General features: G+C 42.0%; 2 protein-coding genes across 6 annotated transcripts in view; one reads left to right on the top strand and one right to left on the bottom strand.

Annotated features, from left to right (window-relative positions):
* Positions 1–17,662, top strand: part of mctp2b (multiple C2 domains, transmembrane 2b) — a 34,164-nt gene extending 16,502 nt beyond the window's left edge. For 3 of the 5 annotated variants that reach the window (XM_035628162.2, XM_035628161.2, XM_035628165.2), the window contains 15 exons: positions 1,702–1,872; positions 3,038–3,168; positions 3,474–3,660; positions 5,081–5,174; positions 5,275–5,377; positions 5,548–5,650; positions 5,840–5,941; positions 6,026–6,100; positions 7,239–7,358; positions 10,229–10,342; positions 12,072–12,113; positions 14,058–14,167; positions 14,492–14,601; positions 14,982–15,079; positions 16,108–17,067. In XM_035628162.2, the coding sequence (XP_035484055.1) occupies positions 1,702–1,872; positions 3,038–3,168; positions 3,474–3,660; positions 5,081–5,174; positions 5,275–5,377; positions 5,548–5,650; positions 5,840–5,941; positions 6,026–6,100; positions 7,239–7,358; positions 10,229–10,342; positions 12,072–12,113; positions 14,058–14,167; positions 14,492–14,601; positions 14,982–15,079; positions 16,108–16,155 (1,608 nt within the window). In that variant the 3' untranslated portion in view covers positions 16,156–17,067. Of the gene's footprint in view, positions 1–1,701; positions 1,873–3,037; positions 3,169–3,473; positions 3,661–5,080; positions 5,175–5,274; positions 5,378–5,547; positions 5,651–5,839; positions 5,942–6,025; positions 6,101–7,238; positions 7,359–10,228; positions 10,343–12,071; positions 12,114–14,057; positions 14,168–14,491; positions 14,602–14,981; positions 15,080–16,107; positions 17,068–17,173 lie in introns of those variants that run through there. The other 2 variants (XR_004790473.2, XR_004790472.2) reach the window with 2 other exon arrangements.
* A 4,067-nt stretch (positions 17,663–21,729) lies between these two features.
* Positions 21,730–22,713, bottom strand: LOC118302764 (high choriolytic enzyme 1-like). The gene has a single exon (XM_047331466.1). The coding sequence runs from the start codon at positions 22,566–22,568 to the stop codon at positions 21,780–21,782; it is 789 nt and encodes a 262-aa protein (XP_047187422.1). The 5' UTR covers positions 22,569–22,713; the 3' UTR covers positions 21,730–21,779.
* Between the last annotated feature and the right edge of the window lie 682 nt (positions 22,714–23,395).

The raw sequence follows: 23,395 nt of genomic DNA, 5'->3' as shown, positions 1-23,395 counted from the left end.
ACCACAGGGTACGTGGCTGCTGATCTGGTGACTTGCATTCGACCATTTATCAAGACGTGTTCGATGTTCTTCTCAATAACGGTCCGTGATCACTTTATTTAGTGTACTTGCCCAGCAGTGAGCAGAACTACTTCTTACCTTCAAAACAGCATTTCATATTTGGGGTGTTCTTCGAACAAAGCTTTTCCATGTTAACTCAAAACGCAACTCAAGCTCTGCTCAAGTCACTTTTGTTTTTATTATCGACGAATTCCATGAAAACACCAAAACCAAAAATGAAGTTTTCTCGTTTGTGTATCAAAAGCCGGCTATACTTCAATAATCTGTGCAGGAGAACCTCATTGTTTTCCAAAAACTATGATTGGTTAATTTGAATTGATCCACACACACACTATCCTGCCAGCACAATCACTTATGACATAATTTAATCCTTTAAAGAGAAACCATGTATTTGTTGCTAAAAGTGTTTTTTCTGTGGAATAGAGTCAGCAGACGTATTAAGTCATTTCAGTAATTTATCATCTAAGGTTATCTGACATCAGGTTTATTAGCCATTATAATCTACTGGTCATAGCAATAAGTAAGTTACCAAGGCTTGAGCAACAAAACCACTGAGATGAAATTCATCAAGGATGTGTTTAACTGCTTAAGAAGAAGAGTGTATTATGATAATGATTTAAGACTTTCTACAGACAGGGTAATCCCATTGGGAAGTATTCAGAGGTGGACTAAAGCATTATGGCTGTTTGAATTTTCATGGAATTGCTTAACAATAAAATATATGTTTATATATATGCAGAATATAGAGAATTGACAGCTTCATCCACTGTCACCGTGGAGGTGTTTCTGCCCACAGAGCAGCTGCTGAATCCATGCTTCTTGCTCTCTGTCCACGGCCTCCTCTGCCGTGCATGAGTCCATCAGGCAGTTCTTTCTCCGATGCGGCAAACAACCACATCTTTGCTTATTCCTAGACCAAAAATACCTGTTGACCGTGTCACCTCGTTTATAGATTGAGTTGCCGCCGCATGACTGTGTTTGGAAGCTGCATGCATTATTGAGCCGGTGTACCTAATAAAGTGCTCCGAGTGCATGTTTCCCCTGCTACTTTTTTGCTCTCTGCCAGATGCATGCAGTGCGGCATGTTAATTGAAACACGATTTTCTGCTTATGCATGAGGCAGAACGGAGTCAAACAAGACAGCAGTGTCAGCTTGATCTGCATTAATTAAATCTGGGTTAAATTTATCTCCCTTGCAGCGCTGTGTCCTCATGAAAGCTCAGCTAATTATCTTAGAATATGGCTTCCTACTGTGCTGTATATGGAAGAGAGAGAGAGATGCTGCTGCTCTGCACTGCAGCCAGCTTTGCCTAATCTCTCAGTGAAAATAAAGGCCCAATTAATTTTCACAGGAGAAAAGGAATACTGCTGTCTCATTCAGCTCGTCTGTTTGAGGTCTTCGGATTGATCAGTGTCCATGTTTGTAGTGTGTCCAAAACATTAGTCTGAAGGAATGTTTTCATCTAACTTAAGCCTGATAATAGCTCAGTTGTGATAGTAGGTCTTTGCTTCATGCATTTGTGAAGTGTTAAATAGTATAAAAAAAAACAGAATTGGGCAAAATTTGAAAGGAAATGGATTCATTTTTTTTTCCATTTGTGTCCTGAATTTTATTTAATTTTCCTCTCCTCTCCTCTTCAGTCGGGAGCTTCCCCTCAGAGCGTCCGTCTGTCAGAGTCGCTGGCGAAGGGTCAGTTGTGGACTTCTGTTGTGTCAGTGACTCTGGTCGAGGGCCAGGAGCTGCCGGTGGAGGCTCAGGCAGGGCAGCTCTTTGTTCGCTTCAGACTGGGAGAGCAGAGATACAAAAGCAAGGTACTGGATTGAGGACTAATGCCTTTTATCTCCTCCAACCTCCTCCTCCTCTTGAACTGCCCTTGTTATTCCTAAGCCTTCTTTTCAAACTCCCCTTCCTCTGCTCCGTCCTCCAACTCTGAACACTTTTCTTTACTTCTTAACCGCCCCTTCCATAAACTCCTATTTTCCTTCACTTTGGTTTTTGTCATGTATCATTTCCTTTTCCTTTGCCCTTTAAATTCTACTGTTTTTTCAAACTTTCTCTAATAATGACTGTGATTTATGTTAAGTACTCACTTATTTTATTGATTAATAGTATTTTGTAGTTATTGGGAAATTAATATTGTTGTTTGTATATGTTTAAACTCTCTGGATATGCTAGACACATAAATGTGGGCTGTCTATGCATTAAAAATTTAGTCCAAATACAAAAAAGTACATGTAGGGCAAAAGACCTTATCTCAATGTTTTAATCTCTGACATTAATAACAGACTTTGATCTGCAAAGCTGTGATGGTAGACGTTACCAGATATGGAAACAGTGTTTCTCTAACTGTTCTGACGCTGAACAGATTTACTGTTGCATGCGTTAAATGGTTGTCTCACAAAGCCAGACCAATTTCCACAGTGGATGTATTCAAATGTGGATGTTCGCGCTGCTGCTCCTCCAGGCAGCTGGAAGATGTCTTGCAGTGATGCTCACGTTCTTGTGCTGCAGGCTCTGTAGCCGCTGTCATTGATGATCATCTTGCTATTCTGCAACATCCATTACACAGCCAAGCTGCGTGCTAATGAGCAGCACAGCTCCCTTGTCTTCCTTCATATGCAGGTTCAAAGCAGACAATCATTATTTATTATTCTTTCATATGCACTGATGCTGCCGAACCAAAAATATTCACACTGGTCTGTGGGAAAATCCACTTTACCGACGCAGTTAAAAATCTGGATGTAATGGAGCTAGTGAGCTAGGTATTTCAAATCCCACAGTTTGTCACATTTGACTAATGTAAAATAAATTTACCAGCATATAAAAACAGCTAATAACTACTATAACTTTATTAAGGGAATCACTGTGGCAATGTTGTCTGACTCAATTAGCTGAATTGAAATGCTTGCTATCGTTGGTTTAGTCATGCATTAATATGAAAGCATGTTTTGACGTTTCATGCTCCCTCTAATTCAGAATCAGTGTAAAGTGGCCAATCCGCAGTGGAGAGAGAGGTTCACCTTAAACCAGTTCGTGGACAGTCCAGAAATCCTCGAGGTGGAGCTCTGGTCCAAGGAGGGACGAAGGAACGAGGAGTGCGTGGGAACGTGAGTGTGTATTTGGCTCATTGAACCCGTGTGTTTATACGAGCATGATCCATGATAACGTTGACTTAGTCTGACAGATATGAAACTGTATGTATGATTTTGTGAAATGAATGACCGTCGTTCACGTCTGTGGTGTCAATAGATATTTAAGAAGAGATCGGCAGCATTTCCAGAGCTGCTTGATTTGATTTGAAAGCATATACTGTGTGTGCTTGCTTGTATGCCCATGCATTTATGTTTGATCGTTGTATTTACATGTTCCTACCTGCGTGACTAAACTGTGCTGCGTGTGTTTGTGCGTACAGGTGTGGGGTGAACCTATCCATCGTCCCCTTCAATCAGAGGCAGCTGTTCACACAGGCGCTGGAACAGGGCAGAGGGCGCTTGGTTTTCCTGATCACGCTGATCACATGCAGCGGCGTCTCAATCTCGGATCTCTGCGCCGCGCCGCTTGATGAACCTCATGAACAACAGAACCAGCTGGACAACTATGTCAGTATCTCTGTACTCTGCGTCCTCCGCATGTGCCGCGTAGATGCATCACTTCACTCCCTAACGTCCCAGTAGGAGTGCTACATCTCCTGACTCCTCTGTCATTTGAGCGATATTAGCCCCATCACCAATTAAATGTTTATTCCAGTTTTCATATATAACAGCAGGAGGTGACAGAGGGAAACTGAGCTCTTTCAGTCCACATTTTGTTGGTCACACCAAGAAATCCAGATACAGTGTGATGGTCTCAGTGCCTATAGAGTGAATATTACTTACTCACATTTTGAGTTTGAGCTGAGCATTTCCTGTGTTCTGTGTTGAAGCACCAAGAGATGGCAGTATCTGTCAGAAAAACGGGCTGATAGACTGTGAAAGGAGATTCTGCTCTATCAGTGTTGAGGTTTTTTAAGTACTGTTTTTAGTATCAGGTAGGCTGATGAGTAGAGCATTGAGAATATTATATTTGAGTATTAGAATATTAGGGTCTGCAATTGTTATCTTAAAATACAGCTGGGTATTATGGTTTTAGCAATCGAAAGAGAAGCCATGGTTGGAAAGAGTGAAAAACAATCTGAGAACAAATTTGGAAGCAAGAATCATATATTCATATTCATATTTTTTTCATAACTACCCTCTTATTATAATATCATGGCTGAAATAATCATGACAGTATCAGAGAAACTATTAGACATTGTTATCAAAGGCTGCGTTTGTCATCACACATTTTGTTGTGTTTTAGTCCAGTAAATAAAAATCATACTTATATTGCATTGGTACCAACCGTTGTCGAAAGCAGAACATATTATTTTAGTTATTAGTTACAAAAATTTTAAATGAACTTGGAAAATGCTTACAGGTGTGATTTGTTTGCATTGAATTAACTGTCAGGCATAATATTTTGTTATATCAGTGCATTTACAAGTAATGGCTAAACATTGTTGGTGTATTTACTGTAAGGTATCATGGTGAATGCTGAAGCAGAACATTTCTAATTCACATAACACTTAAAACATGTATCGGGTCTAAGGGCCGAGCAACATACTATAGCTGTCTCTCCACACATCATGAATATTCATTTAACAGTGCTCAGTCTACTTAGCAGTTTGTTGGTGGGAAAAAAAACGGCATATACAGACTCGCCAATATCTATATATGATGTAGATCTCTTCATCTTAAGTGTAAATCGATTTTGGTTACCTTTGGATGCAGATCTTGAATCCACGGGTAAATCTTAGATTTTTCAGTCAAAGACGGAACATGTTAAGACATGTTCATTGTGTTCTCATCCCTGTGCTGCCATGATGGTCAGATTTTAAATATGCAGATCCAGATATTTAAAATCACCCCCTACAGATGTGCTCTCTGAATCGTTTCTTAATTCAATTGTTTCCAAACCCTTTTGCCTCTCTGCTGCTCACAGAGTTTAAAAAGGTCCCTGACAAACCTCCGTGATGTTGGTTTGCTTCAAGTCAAAGTTATCAAGGCTGCAGATCTGCTGGCGGCTGATTTAAACGGTATGTTGTGTGTTACATTTGGATGGAAGTTCCCCCTTTATGTTGTTGTTGCAGTGGATGGCAGGACCCCAGCGTCTGTGTCTGTGTGTGTGCTCTGTAGGAAAGAGTGACCCCTTCTGTGTGTTGGAGCTGGGGAATGACAGACTTCAGACCCACACCATCTATAAGAGCCTCCACCCAGAGTGGAACAAAGTCTTCACATTGTCAGTTCGACTTTCTCTTTCCAACAACTATCACATTAACACCACCTGAAGTTGGCTGTTGTGCTTTATGTTGTATTGAAAAAATGTGGACCTAAATTTATTATGTTAGGTATTATGCTGGTTTGTAAAGAGAACCTGAGATCCCCGTTTCCCTGTCCCCCTCTCCACAGCCCTGTCAAAGACATTCATGATGTTCTGGTGGTGACCATCTTTGATGAGGACGGAGACAAGGCGCCAGACTTCCTGGGAAAAGTTGCCATCCCCCTGCTCTCGGTACACACTACCTCGCTAAGAGTCCGTCATGGAGACAATTGACTTATCTATTTACACTCTGCGTCTAAATTAAAGTGGAGAGGGCGATAACACTCCAGTGGGTCGAAGACTTGCTAAGATGTAATCCAGCGTGACTGATGGTCAGGTTCATGGCTGAGTTCGGCACCTGATGCCCTTTCTGTCCCGCAGATCCGCAGGGGACATCAGATCGCCATCCCACTGAAGAAAGAGGACTTAGGTGGCCTGTCGAAAGGCAGCATCACTCTGGAGCTGGATGTTATTTTTAACCCTGTGAGTAAATGTTCACTGCAGTGAGGACATGCTGTGCCTCATACTGTCTGTTTCTCATTGCTTCTTTACTTTTCTTTTTATCAGGTCAGAGCAAGTTTAAGAACTTTCCAACCCAGAGAGAGAATATTTGTGGAAGACAATCCCAAATTTTCCAAAAAGGTTTGTCACAACTCTGATCATTTTGTTCCAACGTTGAGGAATCTGCTTGCCTGCAGTGAAAACAAATAAAAACGTATTGTTTTTATCGATTTTGTTCCACATTCTACATGCCTTCAAATTGTTGTCATTTATTTAGTTTGATAATCCAGAGCAGTTGGGTGAATGGTATGTCATTCATCTTCATTAGATCTTATATTAAATCAGATTTACAGGAGAATAGTCAGAAACTATTTTGATGCTTGATTAATTTTGTCCTTTTTCAGTCAAAAAAGATCTTGTCTCAGCTTTGCACTTATATTACTTCATATTAAGTGATCGTAAATCTAGGTTTTTTTTAATGTTGTTAAAAACAAGTGATTTTAAGAATTCACATTTGACTTGAAATATAAATTTCAAGACTTTTATTGACAAAACCGTTATTGACTTAAGTAAGTAAAGGGGCGTATGACTCTGTAATAAAATACCGGTTCATTTAATTTCCTAAAATCCATAACATTAAACATTAAGGAGGAACTAACTGTAAACGGTCACTGCTAAATATTTGTTTATTATGTAATGCTTGAATAATTTATGTTAAGCTTCAGTGACAGAGAGAGGGAGAAGAAGAGTTGTACATCAATCAGCATTTTTTTTTTCATCAGTTATATCAGCACACAAATACCCTTTGCCTTGATTCTCTCTAAAAGGCAACAGCTCCAAAAGCGAGGCCTTCCTCCGCCCGAATTAGTTGAATTGAGCTTTAATTGACCCCAACTGTGACTAAGTTCTTGGCCACTGTTCTACATTAGTTTGATATACAGTGTGCATGACAGGCTGTGACACGGGGAGCCTGACTGTCTGTACTCTGCACAAAGACTCATTGTTGTGGGACAATACATTGTTCGCTAACGCCGAAATTGGCATACGCACTGAGCACTCGGATTGTACCGTGCAGGTTTTCAGTTTGTTTAAAAAAATCATGTCAGATTACTGACATTTTTTGCCCCCTTGACCACACTGGCTCATGCCAAAACATACAATGTGTCCCGTTTGGCACGAACGGAACGTAAACATCATTAAGATGTATTATGATCCATATGTTAAACATAACTACTGTAATATTTATCTGTTTTGCATGTTTATAATCTGTGTCTTTTAGGCTCTGGCGAGGAACGTGCTGCGCGTTCAGACACTGTACAGGGCGATCATGTCGACTATGCAGTACATCAAAAGCTGCTTCCAGTGGGAGAGTGTTCAGAGGAGCCTGCTAGCCTTCCTGGTGAAGTGTTTCAACTGCTTATCAACACACAATCTGCATCTCTCCCTGTAATTCCCTCCAAGGCTGCGGAAGACGACCGCAGTCTTGCCAGCCCCTGTTTGAACTCTCTGAGCGAGAATCTTAATCGATGCGGTGTTGGGCTCAGCAGAAACGCAAACGCTCGGGCCACGGCTCTGGGTTGCGTGTGTGTCGTGGATGCCGAGTTAAGCCTCAGCTGGAGGAGAGGAGAGTCCCAGTGGAGTCGAGATGGTCTATTTTTGTTCTGCTTCCCTGACAACTCATTAACCCTCTGTCCAATCTGTGCCTGGTTTGATTTAGACCCCGGTATGCCGACAGAAGTCCAATTAGAAGGCTCTTCAGAGATAAGACTGATTCAACGTCAGTCAATTGTGCAGCACAAGTGTTGAGCATGTGTGAAGGCAGAAACGGAGCCGCTGTCTTTAAACAAAGCGAAGTGGGCGCTGACCTTTTCGACATTACTCTCACCCAAATCTAGCTCCATCAAAACGACGGACAGGGAGAGATGAGCGTTAGAGATGCAGGCAATCAAGGTCATTCAGAGTTCTTTTGGTTTTTGCAGCCGGTGTCCTGTAGATGGCACTAAAGCTTTTCTTCAGCATCTAAACACTTCCTTATGAGACTGGTAAAGTCATACTGTACACCAGCCAACAGTTCAGTTTGTTCAGTGTGCCGTGAAAAAATGGGAATTGCAGCACAGATCTGTGATCTGAACAGAAGCCACCGTCTGTGTTTTAGCTTTTTGAGTCTTGCATGAACACAAACCAGAGACCGCTTTCACTTTAAATATTTAAACCACCACAGTTAATGCACAGCTACTCACAATGAAACACTGCTTTTTGTATATATATAATATAATGTTAATTATTAGGGATAATATTTTTGTATTGCCTGAGAACTCAGACTCAGATGCTGAAAAAAAAAACGTGCAAGAATGAACAAGCACACAACGCGCACACACGCACACATATCCTCCCACTGCATCTCAGGGTTTGAAACACGGTACCATCTGTACTCCTGTTTTCACACTAATGCGCCCTGCTTTTTTTTTTCTTTTTTTTTAAGCCCCAGTTAGGAGAAATAGATGCCTGCCTAATACCACCACATAAGAGAAGTGAATAAAGCTCACAGTGACAAACCACCTGCAACATCTGTGACACCTTCGTGCAAAGAGCTTTATGGTTCACTTTAAGTTTATCCTATCGGGCACATGTTTCAGAGAGGCGCCTCCGTCCCGGCAGCGTCTGTCCTTCAACTGCAGTATAATAAATCCCGTACTGTTGCCTGTCGTCACTTTGCTGTTTAATTTAATTCTTTTTTTCATTTTCATTTTTTTATGTTAATACATAACATCTGCGCTGTTAATCGGAACAATAAAGATGCAGCCTATTTCCAAATAGCACTTCCCCAGTCTCCCGTTCTCTCCAGCCTCCACCCAAACACAGAAACCAGAGGGGTCACCCAAAATACAAAGAGGCTTTCAAAGAAGTAAGACAAAGCAGAAGAAAACAACAACAACACAATGCTGAGAGGCAGAACAGCAGCAAAACTCCCACATGCAGTGTGCTTTTACCCCGTCCTCTCACATTATAAAAGAAATGTATATGCCCCACTTGAGGTAATGTTTATTTCGTTGCATAATTTATGACATTCTTTTTTCTGTCATGTCCTGAAAAAGGAGGCTGTTCATACATTTTCCAATTCCTTGGACTAATTTGGCATCCGCTCATTTCATTACTGCCAACCAATCAATGATTGCAGAAAAGCAGACCCCCCACCACCCACAGTGATTTCAGTGCTCTTGGATTACCTCTGTGCCATGCAAACCTTTCCCCAACCATTTGGTGTGGTTCTGAAAAAGTGCTTCCCTTCAGTTCAGTAGCTCTACCAACATTCGTCGATCTGGATTGTATTTCCAGATCCCCTTTTGCTGCTGAAGACTGTGTAATGCCTCTCAAGCTGAAATGCGCCGCAGTTATCACAATCTTTATGGGCCGAGTATACATTTCCACCAAAGCGTGACTTGGCTATCCCCTTGTCCGAGCTCGGTCCTCGCCAGTAAAACATAACCCTTTCAGCGAGGAACTGGTTTCATCTCCTCTCCCAGGCCCCGTTTTGGCTGGTGATAACACAGACTAGAGCGTGCTTGGCTTTTTTGCACATTAAAGCTCATGGTGGAAGGGGGGGTGGTCTGTCATCTTTTATGTCAGTTGGTGCCGCAGAGGAGAGTGATGTCTTTACCAGATGTTCACTTCTATTTTTATTAGCGTTTAAAAACCTGTGAACCCCCCACCCCCACGCAACGCCTTTTGGCGTGCTGCCATTTTGGCCAGCGCTGCCTCCCTGACGGGATTATTTTATAGTTCCATTTAGCTGTGCAGGGCGAGACATCACAAGCAATATTTCTTCATTCTCTCTTCCCAGCTCACCTGAGCCACACGCACACACATGGAATGGGCAAAACACAAGTGCCATTACAGATGCTGATGACTCTAATGTACACAGGATGAGAGAGGCAGAGCAATTAGACTTGAGAGTGGTTAATGTCAATGCAAATGGAGGGAGAGGGATACCGGTGAGCAGGGTGGCCATCCTCCGCCGCTGTTCTGTAGGCGGGTGGGCTGTGATATAGTGGCAGGGGGAGGCTGCATCAGCGGGGATCAGTGCTTATGTAATCAGTCGAAGACTGGATTGACCTTTTGCCAGCAGGGATTCGGGAGCTTTTGAAAATGTCTGTGGATGTGACTTAATGAAGAGCCGTTTGTTTTGTCCTCTCGCGACCCTTGTGTCTGTCTGTCTGTCTGTCTGTCTCCCGGCTGATGATCTGACCCCTGCGTCCCCTCTGCCTGCAGGTCTTTGTTGTGACAGTGTGGTACTGGGAGTTCTACATGCTGCCCTTCTTCCTGGTGCTGCTCATCCTGAGGAACTACCTCTGGGTCCGCTCGGGTCAAGTCAGCCAGGACCTGGTGAGCCCCTTCCACCCTCTTCCCCCTTTAGCCCAGTGACCTGCTTGCCCCCTGTTTCAACTCCATTTTCTGCTTCGTGCAAAAAAAAAAAAAACTATCTAAACCACATTTTGTTCTCCTTATTCAAAGCTGGTTTGTTTCTATAGCAACCAGCTGTGCCTCTTTACATAATACAAAAATAATAAAATATCACATAATACATAAGCATAGAAAACTCACTGAATAGACTAATGCAGCATGTCATTATATCCTTTGCTAATTTGCAATGCTTGTCCTTTAGTAACTCTGCCTTCACTTCTGGTTATTGTCCTGAATCCTGCCTCTTCTCTTTAATTGGTCTGTTACCCTCTTCTTGTTGCGGTCAACTAAGAAAAAGGTTTTTAACACACTGCTACGAAAAGGTTATAATTACCTTTATTTCGCAATGTTACCATTTCTCAAACTGGAAAAAAAGGCTGTTGTATCCTGTCTTTGGGATAGCAGCTGTATTTACTGTATACAGTGATGGTATAGTTCTACACAGACCATACGTTATAGCAAATTATATACACAGAGCACTGTGCAGGCGACAACCTACTTGATTATGATTTACAATCTATGAAATATGCACCGATCTAATACCCTTTCATCAATTAATCAGCTTGACAATTGTTTAGACTGCGAAATGTCAGAGATTAGTGAAAAATCATCAATCACTGGAAAAACATCTAATGTCAGACAATTGGACAAAATATTCAAAGTTGAAAATGTGATTTCTCATAAAACATTTATTTTCATGAATATTTATTTTCATTACTAAATAATATGCCACAATCAAAGAAAAAAAAGTTTGAGTAATGAACGGTCAGGTTTTGTTTTGTTATAATATATTATATCCAAACACTAATATAACACAAAATTATTATTATCATTATTATAATTAATATTAACATCTGGTGCATCACAACTGTGAGTTTCAAGATTGAGCAAATATGATACTCCGAGCCAACAAACAGATTTTTGCTCAGATGCTGCTCAGTCCTGACTCTTCAAACTTCTTTCAACCAGACAAAAACTATAAAAAATTGCTCATGTGAAATAACCAAGAATGTAACTTTAAGTAAGACGGTCATTGACAAAACACAGATTTTTTTTTTTAAGACATTTGATTAATTTAGTTATTTACATTGTGCGACAAGAGAACACATTAGAACAGATTTTTATCACGATACATTTAAGTTTTAAACCAAAATCAGTAACTTATTTTCTGGCCATTATGGATGATTTTTACCACACTCTTATTTTAGTTGCCCATTTACAAATTTGGAGCATATTACAATTCCTTGGAGTTGTGTTTCTGGCCACCTGGTAAATGTGTACTTAATCTTTCCTTTTCTTTCCTTTTCTGGCTCTTTTAGCTGCTAAACTCCCCTCTACGTTCACAAGTTAGCTGTTAAGTTTTTCTATCTTTAGAAGACTTTAGTGTACACAGGGCTTTAGAGCTTTTCAGCAGAAAACGGCTGCCTGCTGTTGCCAAAAATGTGTTGGGAGATAATAAAATATATCATATATAACCATTACCTGTCCTTTACTTGTTTTGTTGAAAAACACCTGTCACTTAGCTGTTGAGGGTTCCTGCAGGCTGACCTCAGGGTCACCGCTGAGTTAACACATGACACATTGATGAGACTTGTTGAGAGGATTTCATCTGTAGAATCTCACCGCTCCATTATGATTCTTTTGTTTTCAGGACAACATGGATTTGGGGGATGAGGATGAGGACGATGAGAAGGTGCGTACGTGTGCTGGCTGTTTGTTTTTCCGGTTCTTTGTTGACTCTGCATTTTCTGTATCTCAGGTACCCGTCTGTGATCTATGCTTCCATTTTGTTAATCTTTTTATTCAGTACCAAATCTGATGCATTTCGATTCCTGCTGACGGCTGGGTGCATTTCTTTGTAAACTTGTGGTTTTGAAAAGGCATTTGGGCTTAATGAAGACCTCACCGACCAGTTTCCAGATGTCACAGCACATTCATATGCTAATAGAGGGGTGGGCAGAACGGTTCTGCTGCTTTTGGGGAAGTCCCTGAGCTTAACACCATATAATACCATCAATATGGAACTAATGACAGCACTTAGACATGCTTTTTCTCCAGAGCTCATTTTGCAAAGTTTGAGTTGAAAGTGTTACAAGGCTTTTAGTGGGTGAAATATTTCTTTAGAACGACGGCAGTTCATTGTAAATGTTTTGATAGTCCTGTGGCGGCCTGATGTAGAGTCGGTTCTCATGCTGGTTCAAGTGGGAACCTGACCCCTGAGGTGGCTGATGTGGTTTACTGGGGTGATGGCTATTTGTCTAAGGTAAAGCTAAATTGTCTTACATGTGGGGGGGTTATTTTAGACTGACAGTCACTGTGCATCTGAAATATCCCAGGTTCGATCCCCTCCACAGCTCTTTTCCCAGGCTCGTCTCCAGAGTCTCGATGGCACCGGGCCAGCAAAGAGGTCCGTGTTTCAGAGATCACATTGTGACAGAGACCAGTGGCTTTGTGAACACTCCCCCGAATAACCGCCACAGACCACATCTCCTTTCTTTAGTCCTATAACCCTCCTCTGTGTCAGATGTGGACATTTGGCCACGTCTCTGTCTGAAGTCTGGCTCTCACCACAGTCCTCTTCAGACAATCTGGACTCCTCTGTTTACTTAAAGCTTGTGGGGTCTTGAACAGCCTTCCCCTCTCATAATGTGAAGTCCAGTCCCATTCTGAAGAGCGTTCACTTCAAAAAGACAAAGTATCTGCCTTTACATTCACTTCTTGCAGACACTAATATCCAGAGCAGCGTTGAATGAGGCTGTGTCAGTGTTTTGGTCTGTGACTCATAGACTCTGTGATGAGCTTTATTATTATTACTATTATACTGAAGTGTTGAAGGAATCAAACCTGTGCCCTTGAGAATCAGTTTCATTGAATAAAACCATACAAGATCAGTTCATTTATTTTTTATGCTGACAAATTATCACCAAATTTAAATAAATATTAGGACCTTTTGAGTTTTGCTTTTTGATTGTACAAACCAAATCAAGAGTTTTAAAATGTTCAAATTGCATTTGTTTAAGAATGTTTTATATAAAAGGGTTATTGTGTATTATTTTAAAGGAAATTGTGCCAAATTAGTTAAATTTAAACCAGAAATTACTTGAGTTATACTGTAATCGTAAGATGGTTAACACAAAGTTACCTGAGAGCTCACACATACAGTAGGCACAGTAAATCAAGGATGACAGATAAAACGACTTGTACGAAAAATTAACAGTTTGAACTTGTATCCGAGTTTCACCTCCTTTCCTGACATATCTTGTTATCGTGTGTTTGAAATTCTTTGTCCTGGCTGTGTAAAAGTGGAGCATGTAAAAACAAAAAAGTATCTAACAATATTAGTTATTTCTCTTTTTTTCCAGTTTTAGTGCTTTGGAGAGTTGAGCATTAACAGGCTGCATGTGTCAAAATGAATCACTGAAACAGTGATTTTCAGTCGGCACAAAAAAGAGAATTGAATTTGTACTTTACTGAAGTACGAAAGCAGCCCACTTTTTATATTATGATCAAAATTTGTTGCTAAAAATGATCCACTTACCCCCGAATAACTTCTCCTACCAACACATACCCGACAGACAAAAAAAAAAAGAGTCATCGACCATGTGTAGACTTGTGTTTGTCGTTTGCTGCTTTATAGGAGTCAGAGAGGAGAGGACTGATGGAGAAAATCCACATGGTTCAAGACACTATCATCACGCTTCAAAACCTACTGGACGAGATGGCTTGTTTCGGAGAGAGGATAAAAAAGTAAGACGTTGTGGTCCATCAAGTTTTTTGGTTTTTTTTTGCTATATACAATTAAAATATTTCTGCTTAACTATCAGGATTTTAAAATGTTTATGATCTAAGTGAAAGGAGATTGAAATTGTGTAATGATCCTTTAAAATGTGCAGAATATTCTACCGCATCAGGTTAATTGTTCTGTCCAATTATTAACCATTACAAAATTTAAAAAAGGTCTTTAATCTCATTTATTATTAGTGCATTTTAATGTACAATCAGCATATAAGGTTGAACAAACAAAACGACCTTCCCTGATGTCTACTGATGTTTCCGATCTGCATTTGTCAGCACGTTCAACTGGTCTGTGCCGTTCCTGTCGGGCCTGGCCTTCCTGGTCTGTGTCACTGCAACAGTCCTCACTTACTACTTCCCTGTGCGCTACATCGTTTTAATATGGGGTGAGTGTCAAGTACACGTTTATTTTGTTGTCCGTTTTACCTCTTCAACTACCTCTTTAATTATTACTTAAAGTTACATCGTTTTATCATTTAAAAAGTCACAGGATTATTTGCATGATATATTTTCTGCTCTTGCTGCTCCTGTTTATCTACCTAAACTTAGCTGTTTATAATGAGGAATTGAATCACGTCCTATTGTTAGAATCCTCCTGTGAAGTGAAAGTACAACAAGAAGGCGACACGCACACGTAGTACTCTAGAAGTGATATTTCTTGGACAGCGTGAGCCTCCTCTGCAGGTATTTGTTTGTGTGGAAACAAGAGAGTGCAGCCACAACAGACTGACGGTTAATGATATGTTGGTGTGAATTTCTGTTTTAGGCATCAATAAATTCACCAAGAAACTACGGAACCCGTACAGCATCGACAACAATGAGGTGCTTGATTTCCTGACGAGGGTGCCTTCAGATGTGCAGAAGGTAAGCCCCGCCGGATCAGCGGGCCAGGAAGCCCAAAATCCCAGAGCCCGCTGGCTCTGCATTTTACCGCCACAACTCCCAGGCATTCTTCACTCTTATATGTATAATTAGCTTCATCTGTATAATTACGTAGCCCTGCATAATTTCTGTTGTGTTTTTGGCCATGATACATCCCTGGTGGAGGTCTGCTGCTTAGCAGCTTTGCAGCGCAGGCTGTTCCCAGGCTGAGGCAGGAGACGCCGCTCCCGGTGTCTCCTGTTTGAACTCGGCATGAGCGTCAACAAGCAACCAGCAGCACACGGCAGCACACTGCAGCGCCTCCAACTCACATCAGCCAGAAAAAAGAAAGAAAGAAAGAAAAAAAACACTAAAAGAAGTTATTGAATTCAGCTGGCTTTGAATAAGAATTAACATCCTTTCATCTTATACAATCGCCACACTCTTTTTTTTTTTTTTCTTCTAATGCAAAATCCCTCGTCAAAATTGCAAGATTTTGCATTTGAGGTCCAAAATGGCAACAATGTGTCCAAAAAGCAGACAGTTCTTTTCAACAGTATGAAGTATTCACAAGAAATCTTTCCTCCTACATCTGTTTTCTGCTGCGCTCACCTCTTTTCTTCTTTTCCTCCCACTCTCCCTCCTGTCCCCTCTCTTTTTTTTATGCACTGTCCTCCTCACGCTCTCTCTCTCAGTCTCTGTCTCTATCCTGCTCTCGCTAAGCTGTTTGACCCCTTTTTGTCTGTTCCCTCTCCGTCTCCGATGGCCCTGGGTCTCTGTCTGACTCTCTCCAGTGTCACCACTGACCGCTGTGCTCTGACTAAAACCGAGCACAGTCATTCTGCTCAGTACACAACGTCATCCTACACATCCTCAGTAAAAAACAAAAAATATATATATATATATATATTGTGTTTAGCAATGGTAATGGAATGAAAGCGCTATTGGATGTCGGAAAAGAAATGTCAAAAAGACTGATTGCTTCACTGTTTAGTGGATAAAGTGAGTGTTTTTTTTTTAATTTCCTGCAGGTTCAGTACAGTGAGATGAGGGTCAGCAGGAAGAAGAAAATCCAGTAAACGGAACCTGATGCAGTTGGTGCTCTGCAGATCCTCTCCAGGGGATCTGCCCCGAGGTCTGCGGAATCTCACCTTTTTGTTGGTGTCAGGATGTGTGGTTGGTTTGAATCTTAATCCGCTGCGGTGGTAACACAGATCTGCAGCGCTCATATCGACCAGCACCTAAAGACCTTTCAACCAAAGACGTCCACGCTGAGGACCCTGCACGGATTACTTTAACCACATTTTACTATCATGCATTTATCGAGCATATTGTAAAATTACTTCCAAAGGTTGTAGGTGTTTTATTGTATGTACAGTTTATTATTTTTAAATACTCAAATCAGAGGCTGCTTTATTTTATATAATATTCATGGTCCCAGCTCGTGTCCTCCTTGAAGAGCAATTTAACTTTTCATTTTGTATTATAGTGAATGTTTGGTATGTAACATTTGTTTGTGTATATTTTTACATAATTTCACATTATGACAGATATGAAGACTTTAATTATAAGATAGATTATTATTCAAAGTCACAGAATTGTTGCTGGGGTAAAAGCAATGTTCATAATCGATTACCCCAAAAAGAAAAGGGTATTTTTTTTTCCTTTAGAAAATAGTTTTTAAGTGCATGGTCTTTATGGGTTTAATGTATTAATGAATTTCATTTTTCCAGCCTTTTCATACCGTATGTCCTATGCAGCAACATATCAAAAGTTAGTGGCAAAAACTATACATATGCCTGTATACTGCGCATTAAGTACTGACTAACTTTTACATGCAGAGGTGAGAGCCTGTGTTCAGTTTTAGATTTTCTTTCATCCTACTCAGAGGATGCGCTGTACTTTGGACACTCTTAGCTTTATTTATTGATGACAGTCACCGCTGAAGACTGTGTCTTTCATTTCTTACAGCAATAAACACACACAATCCACACAATGTATCATCTTTTCATCTGCCTCTCTATCACAGCTCTGTGCTGCGTCTTTCTGAATTCCCCTGCACGGCGTGTTCATCCTCTCCGTGCTCCTTTGCTGCAGGATTGTGGGCGTCGAACAGCACCGTTTCTGAGCCCCCCTCTCTTTCATTAGGCTTTCATGAAGCGAGGCGAGGCTGCTCGAGACCTCACCGGCACCCGGGCTCCCCGCTGTGTTGATGGCCCTTGGGCGTCGCCGAGAGCAGGAGGACCTCCGCGACCTCCTCTCAGCTGCCGTGACGAGATGCCTGAAGCCAGCATCCCATCAAGCGCGGCAGCCAGACAAACCTCCGGTAGCTCTGCACACCACACAGGAGCACGATTTTGAAAAACCAGCCACAAGCAACAACAGCCGCACCAATTTAGGGATTGGAGAATTGGAATAGTTAAGATGTTGGCGCTCAGAGTAATACCCTGGGATTTATGGCTTTTAAGTCGGAGCGCGTGGGCTCTCAGTCAGCAGCGGGAAATGAATAAAATTAGAGGAAAAACTTCTCTCTCAAGATACAATAAGAATCGGCCAAATTTTGTATCAAATGATAATTAAATGTCTTGCCCATGAAAGTGTTTGGTGATTGACCTGATTAGATAGTTAAGGTGTCAATACTTAGAGGTGAATTAATGTCTGTTCTCACTTGACTGTCTGATAAACGCACGGAACTACTCATGAGAAATGAGCCAGATATCCCTTAACTGCAATGTGCACAAAATATCCCACACAATGCTGCACCACATAAAATAATTTGATCATTTGTCAATTGTCTTGAGGACAGAGGGTGCGTGGGGAACGTGGCAGACGATGACCTATGCATCTCTTCATCTAGTTATAATGTTGACTTAGGTATTCAATATTAATAACCCGCTGTCAAGGACACCGGAAGGACAACTCAATTTGACACTTATAGGCTCCGCATGAATATGTATAGGTGGCGCGGCGCTTCCAAATTACCAAGTGAAATCGCGGTCCACACGTGGGGACTAATGTGATGTGGCACATGCATTCTGATGAGCCACAAATACACCGTCTGATAGGTCTCAAAAGACTTGTTAACAACTCCACATCGGACCTGAGAACATTCAGCCGTGCGTGCGTGCGTGCGTGCGTGCGTGCGTGCGTGCGTGCGTGTGTGTGTGTGTGTGTGTGGAGAAGGGAGCAGCCTATAAAGCTCTGTAGACACAGTAAATGTCCATTATTATCTATTAAGTCTTTATTAACTCATTAATAACTACATCCAGCCTGGATCGTGTGGGTGGGTGGTTTGTTTGGTCGGTTGGTTCCTAACACAGGATTTTGCCAGTGAGCAAACTGCAGAGCAGGAGGAAGCTCCTTCCACATCGACAGCCCAGTTGGTTGGTTGGTGGCTCACTCTGTCTGTGTTTTCTGTGGCAATTCACCTACAGACTCTGGCTGCTGGAAACTGGATGGACACTGAACTCTGAAGTATAATTATATGTTTAATTCCATGAGAGAGAAAACAAACTGGCTTTAAAAAGATATCTGACAAATTCACACTGAAAGCTGATCAGAACAGCACGTTGAGGTCTAAAGTAAACAGTCAGATATTAGGGTTATGTCTTCTCTTGATCATAAGGAGGATATCATGTTTAATGATCGTGAAATTGTTCTGATAATTAGAGCCATCTTTGCCTTCACTGTCGTTGACCTCTCGCTGACAACTGCTCATGTGTTTTTGATACCGAGGGGCTGTTCCGACTGCAGGGTTGGAGTGAGCACTTTGACCTGAGCACCTGAATGCACTTTAAAGTCAACTCCTGCAAAGCATACGCTTAATACATTTAGAGTGTTAACAGACCACCTTTCCCCCTCACCGTGTTTAAGTGGTATTCATGTTGGGCGCAGCTGTCAAAAAACTGGATCGCTTTCCATTTGATCACGACAGAATATAATCATTTTCGCTGGTGCTCATTTTATGTGTTTTGTTTAGATTATCAAATGTAACGTTGAATCATAGTTTTTTTTTCCTTTTCTTTCTGGTTGCTAGTAGTAGCGCTAGCTGCAGGGTTGTGTCAGATTATATATATATATATATATATATATATATATATATGAAGACAGAACTGAATGACCGTCAAGTCCTGGAGCTCTCTCCAATACTCTGGCCGCCAAGACTACTGCAAGACACAGTGACGCGGTGAAAGGGAGTCTTATTGGTAACCAATCAAAACACCAATGATGTCGCCTCTCTATAGCCAATATTAAGCCATAAGGATGAGTTAACGCCAAAAAAAACTTCTTAATTGACACTTAAATCTTCTGTAATTATCTCTGAAATTGTATTTTGTTCCTCTAGTCAATCACCACCTCTAGTTTTTAAGGTTTAGAAACAGTTTTTTACGTTTTGGTTGCTCGTTGGCTTCATATCTGATCAAAATGAAGGTATACAAGCAACAGGAAGTTACCGAGAAGGGCCGAGGAATATAGACGGGTACGTTATCTCCGTAGAGCCGAAAGGTGTGATGTTGACTTTTGAGCTTTTGTACAGATTTAACAAACCTGTTCTAACATGGTACCAGTGAGCTTTGGACGTGCCGGTAGACAGGTGTAGACCAGCTGTCTCCACTCTTTATTCTAAGTCATATTGAGTGAGCAGGCATGAGAGAGATCGTCTCTTCGAAACTCTCGGCAAGAGAGAGAGTGAGCATATCCCCCCCCCCCCGCCCCCCCCCAAAAAAAGATCAGTCTCTCTTAAAATATATTAGTCTGCCGTGTTCCCATTTTGTCAGCCTAAGACGTGTGTCTTCTACAGTCCTGCAGCAACAGGAGTCGTTTCAACTCAACCTGTGATCGACCATTTTGTGATCGAAAAAAGTATTTCGTTTCTCACAAGTCTTCAGTCAACAATCATTGGCAGTGTGCCGCTTTCTGTAATGAGCTTGATTTTTGCACATGCAGACGTACCACACGCCCCCCCCCCTACAGTGTGAACAACCCTTCAGGGAGTCTGGGTCCAGGTAAATCACAGACGCAGTGTGTACCGACTGAGCTGCTGCCCAGAGGCTGTGGGGCGACCGTGGCGTCCCGGAGCAGGCCAACATCAAAGCGCCTGATCCAGAAGGGCCCGAGGCTACGAACAGCCGAGAGCCCTGACTGACAGCGGTGGTGCAAAATGATGGTGTGCTTTGTTTTACTGCGGATTTTGCTTCAGACACCGAAATATTACACATCATCAACTGCTATTTCTCCTCTCTCCCTTTTTTTTTTTTTACTGCATTTACACTGTCAGTCGTAAACGCATTGAAAGTGATACACAGCGCACGTTGACCCACGTCGTGAAATTGTGTACAGGACAGCGGACCTCATGCTGAACTCCAGAAAACTGGAACAATCACAGTCACATTTTTCCATTTTGTTGCCATATTTAAATCATTTGAAGAGTTTATTTCCGTCTATAGCTTTTGCTCTCGACAACAGGCAGGGATCCATTGATCCTCGCGATGTGAGCGATTCACTTGTTCCTTTGCATAATTATTTAAATTCATGACATCAAACCCCTTTAAAAACAAATTACATCTAAAGTATAAGGAAGTTGAAGTGATAAAAATAAACTAACAGAAAAGCAATTTTTTGGTTGTTGTTATTTTTAAAGATCAGGCAAACACCATGGAGAAATCTAAACTGTCTCTTTATACCGACGTCCCCAATGCAGTCGTTCCTACTGGGGAAACAATTCTTTAAAAAATGAACATAAATCATAAGAAGGCTAAATAATTTCCTCAAATTCTGAAAACTGAAGCATATACTTCATTTTTGGGGGGGACTACTTTCAGCGTTGGATGAATGAATTGGTCCTGTAGTGCAGGGGTTCTTTCTTTTTTGTAGAAACCGACTTCCCACAGCCCTGTCGGATCGACTCATGGCCTCCTACGTCGACTCCACCCGTCATGTTCCAAATGTTACCATGAATATCATAAGCTGGATAATATTGACCAATGTCTTCATATGAATCCTAACTTCTTTCTTCTTTTTTTTTAATACAGTTGAACTGCCAGTGTCCAGGTCGGTTTGGTTAAGTTTACAGTGGTAGTGCCTGAAGCTGAACATTTTATCCATCTACCCATTCTCTTTACCTTCGACCATTTATCAGATTTAACCAGCTGTCTTAATAATTTAACCATTACGTTCAGCTTACTGTTTCATTTTAGTTGTCTAATAATAATTAGGTTTAGTCGATTCAGTTAAGCTTCTCCTACCCCTCTTGTAAATGCAGCAGCACCTCCTGGGGCACAGGAAGCCCTGGTTGGTTTACGGCAGCAGGACAGTGTAGCTGAGACCGACTCGAAACTTGGTGCGTTCATGACAATGTAGGAAATGTTGCCCATTGTGGCACATTGCTGCTGTTTCTGAAACGGGGGCAGTATGGCACCGAGGAACGCGCTTTAGCAAATGCCCATAAAAAAAAACTTAGTAGTACCGATTCCTTGTTGGTTTGGGACTTTTCAGTTCATAGGTTTTCTTGTCTGCACTTTTGCCAATGTATGTGTGAGCTGATTTACACATGTGACCAATCTATTAGCAGAGAAGACAATTGTGAGTCAAACTACATGTCACATAATTCGATATGCTTCCGCCTAGTTGTAAAAGAATACCAGAGAAACTTGCATTTTTTAGGTACTTTATTTTCCTAAATCATAACTTTAATCAATTGTTGTTAGCAGCCATAGAGCCTGTGGATCCTCATGATGTCCCAGTAGGACATGCCCTGCCTCTGGCCGATCTGGGCGTTGGGGTCGGGGATGGGGGTGATGCTGTCTCTTCCGTACTGGATGGAGAAGGCAGTTTTTCCATAGTGCATGATGGAGGAGTAGTCGTAGGGAGTGTTGAGGTTGTTGGTGGACTGCTTGTAGAAGTTGTAGGCCATCTGTGGGTTGATGTTCTCCCAGTTGATCCTGACATGGTTGTCGCGGTCGCTCCTGGTCTGCTCGTGCTGGAAGCCCAGAGCGTGGTTGATCTCGTGCTGGACGATGCCGTGGTAGATGCAGCCCTGCCTGTTGAGAGAGAGCACCTGTCTGCCTCCCACTCTGCCCAGAGCGGAGAAACATCCGGCTTTGTTCTCAAAGCTGATGTAGTCGCGCTCGTTCTGACGAGGGGCGAAGCGAATGCAGGTCCTGCTGTGGAAGGCCTTCATGGCGGAGTCGATCTTCTGCCTCTCCCAGCTGGTGAACTCTCTGCTCACGGTGAAGGGGATCACGACCAAGCCGTTGGAGCCTTTCCTCCACAGGCAGCTCTGGGACCAGCACATCATGGCGTTTCTGGTTCTGGGAGCCAGCAGGTCTCCTTCCAGCAGGATCTCATCGGTGCCGTTGTTGGAGGTCAGAATCCTGGTGGTGATGTCAACGGTGTCGTCAGGGACCTCTTCCTCGCTTTCTTCCTCCTGGAGAGGATGAGCCTGAGAGAGGCCGAGCAGGAGTAGCAGCAGCAGGCTGGCAGTGGGAGTCATCTTCAGGGTCGGTCTGGAGGCTGTGGAGCTTCTGTGGAGAGCTGCTGTGGAGACACTCCTGATGCTTTATGTTTGACTCAGTGCTGACCAGGGTCTTTATACTCTCCTCTACAGGTGTGTCTGCAGGATTATTATGGGCTGGGGTCCACACTGCTAAATAAACCTCTGAAGGGAGGACTCCACGGACAAACCTACTTTTTAAACAAAGCATCTAATCCCCCAAAGTTTTTGTTCATTTTGTTCTCTTTGTGTGTCAAATTACTCCTTACCACCGCCGGTATTTTATGTTTCTCTGCTTCACAAATGGCCTTTTCACAACCTTCACCAAAGCATATATGTGTGTTAAAATTGAATTTGCCAAATTTGCGTGACCCAAATTCAGTTCCCCTCAGTCTCTGATGACCTGCCTAATTGAAATCCCCAGAGCACCTTTTATGACAAGCTGTTAAAGTTGTAGCAAAAGCTGCGTGTCCCTCTGTGAGGATGATAGACGGCCTATTGAAACTCTTGCATATGTAGAAGATGGTAATAGGTTCCTGTGGGACATGTTGCTGTGGCCATGCCCGAGACGTCTCTCTAGTCAAAAAAGAAGAGGAATATTAAATTGTGTGAAACAGTCAAGGCCATTGTGTGAAGCCATCGTGGCTGCCCGTCCATCAGTGACACTCAGAGTGTATGGCAGCAACATATGCTTGCTGATGCACGCATGCTTATTCATTATGTATTCTCATTGAATTTGTTTTCTATTAGTGTGATGCGCCTGGGCTTAAACTTAAGCACCTTTTTGTTTTCTTGTTTACTTTACGTCTCCTTCATTTCAAGCTGAA

Source organism: Scophthalmus maximus, chromosome 4 (assembly GCF_022379125.1).
Source record: "Scophthalmus maximus strain ysfricsl-2021 chromosome 4, ASM2237912v1, whole genome shotgun sequence".
In the NCBI taxonomy this organism is placed as follows: Eukaryota; Metazoa; Chordata; class Actinopteri; order Pleuronectiformes; family Scophthalmidae; genus Scophthalmus; species Scophthalmus maximus.
The sequence above is the reverse complement of the archived record's forward strand: the minus strand, read 5'-3'. Positions and strand labels throughout refer to the sequence as shown.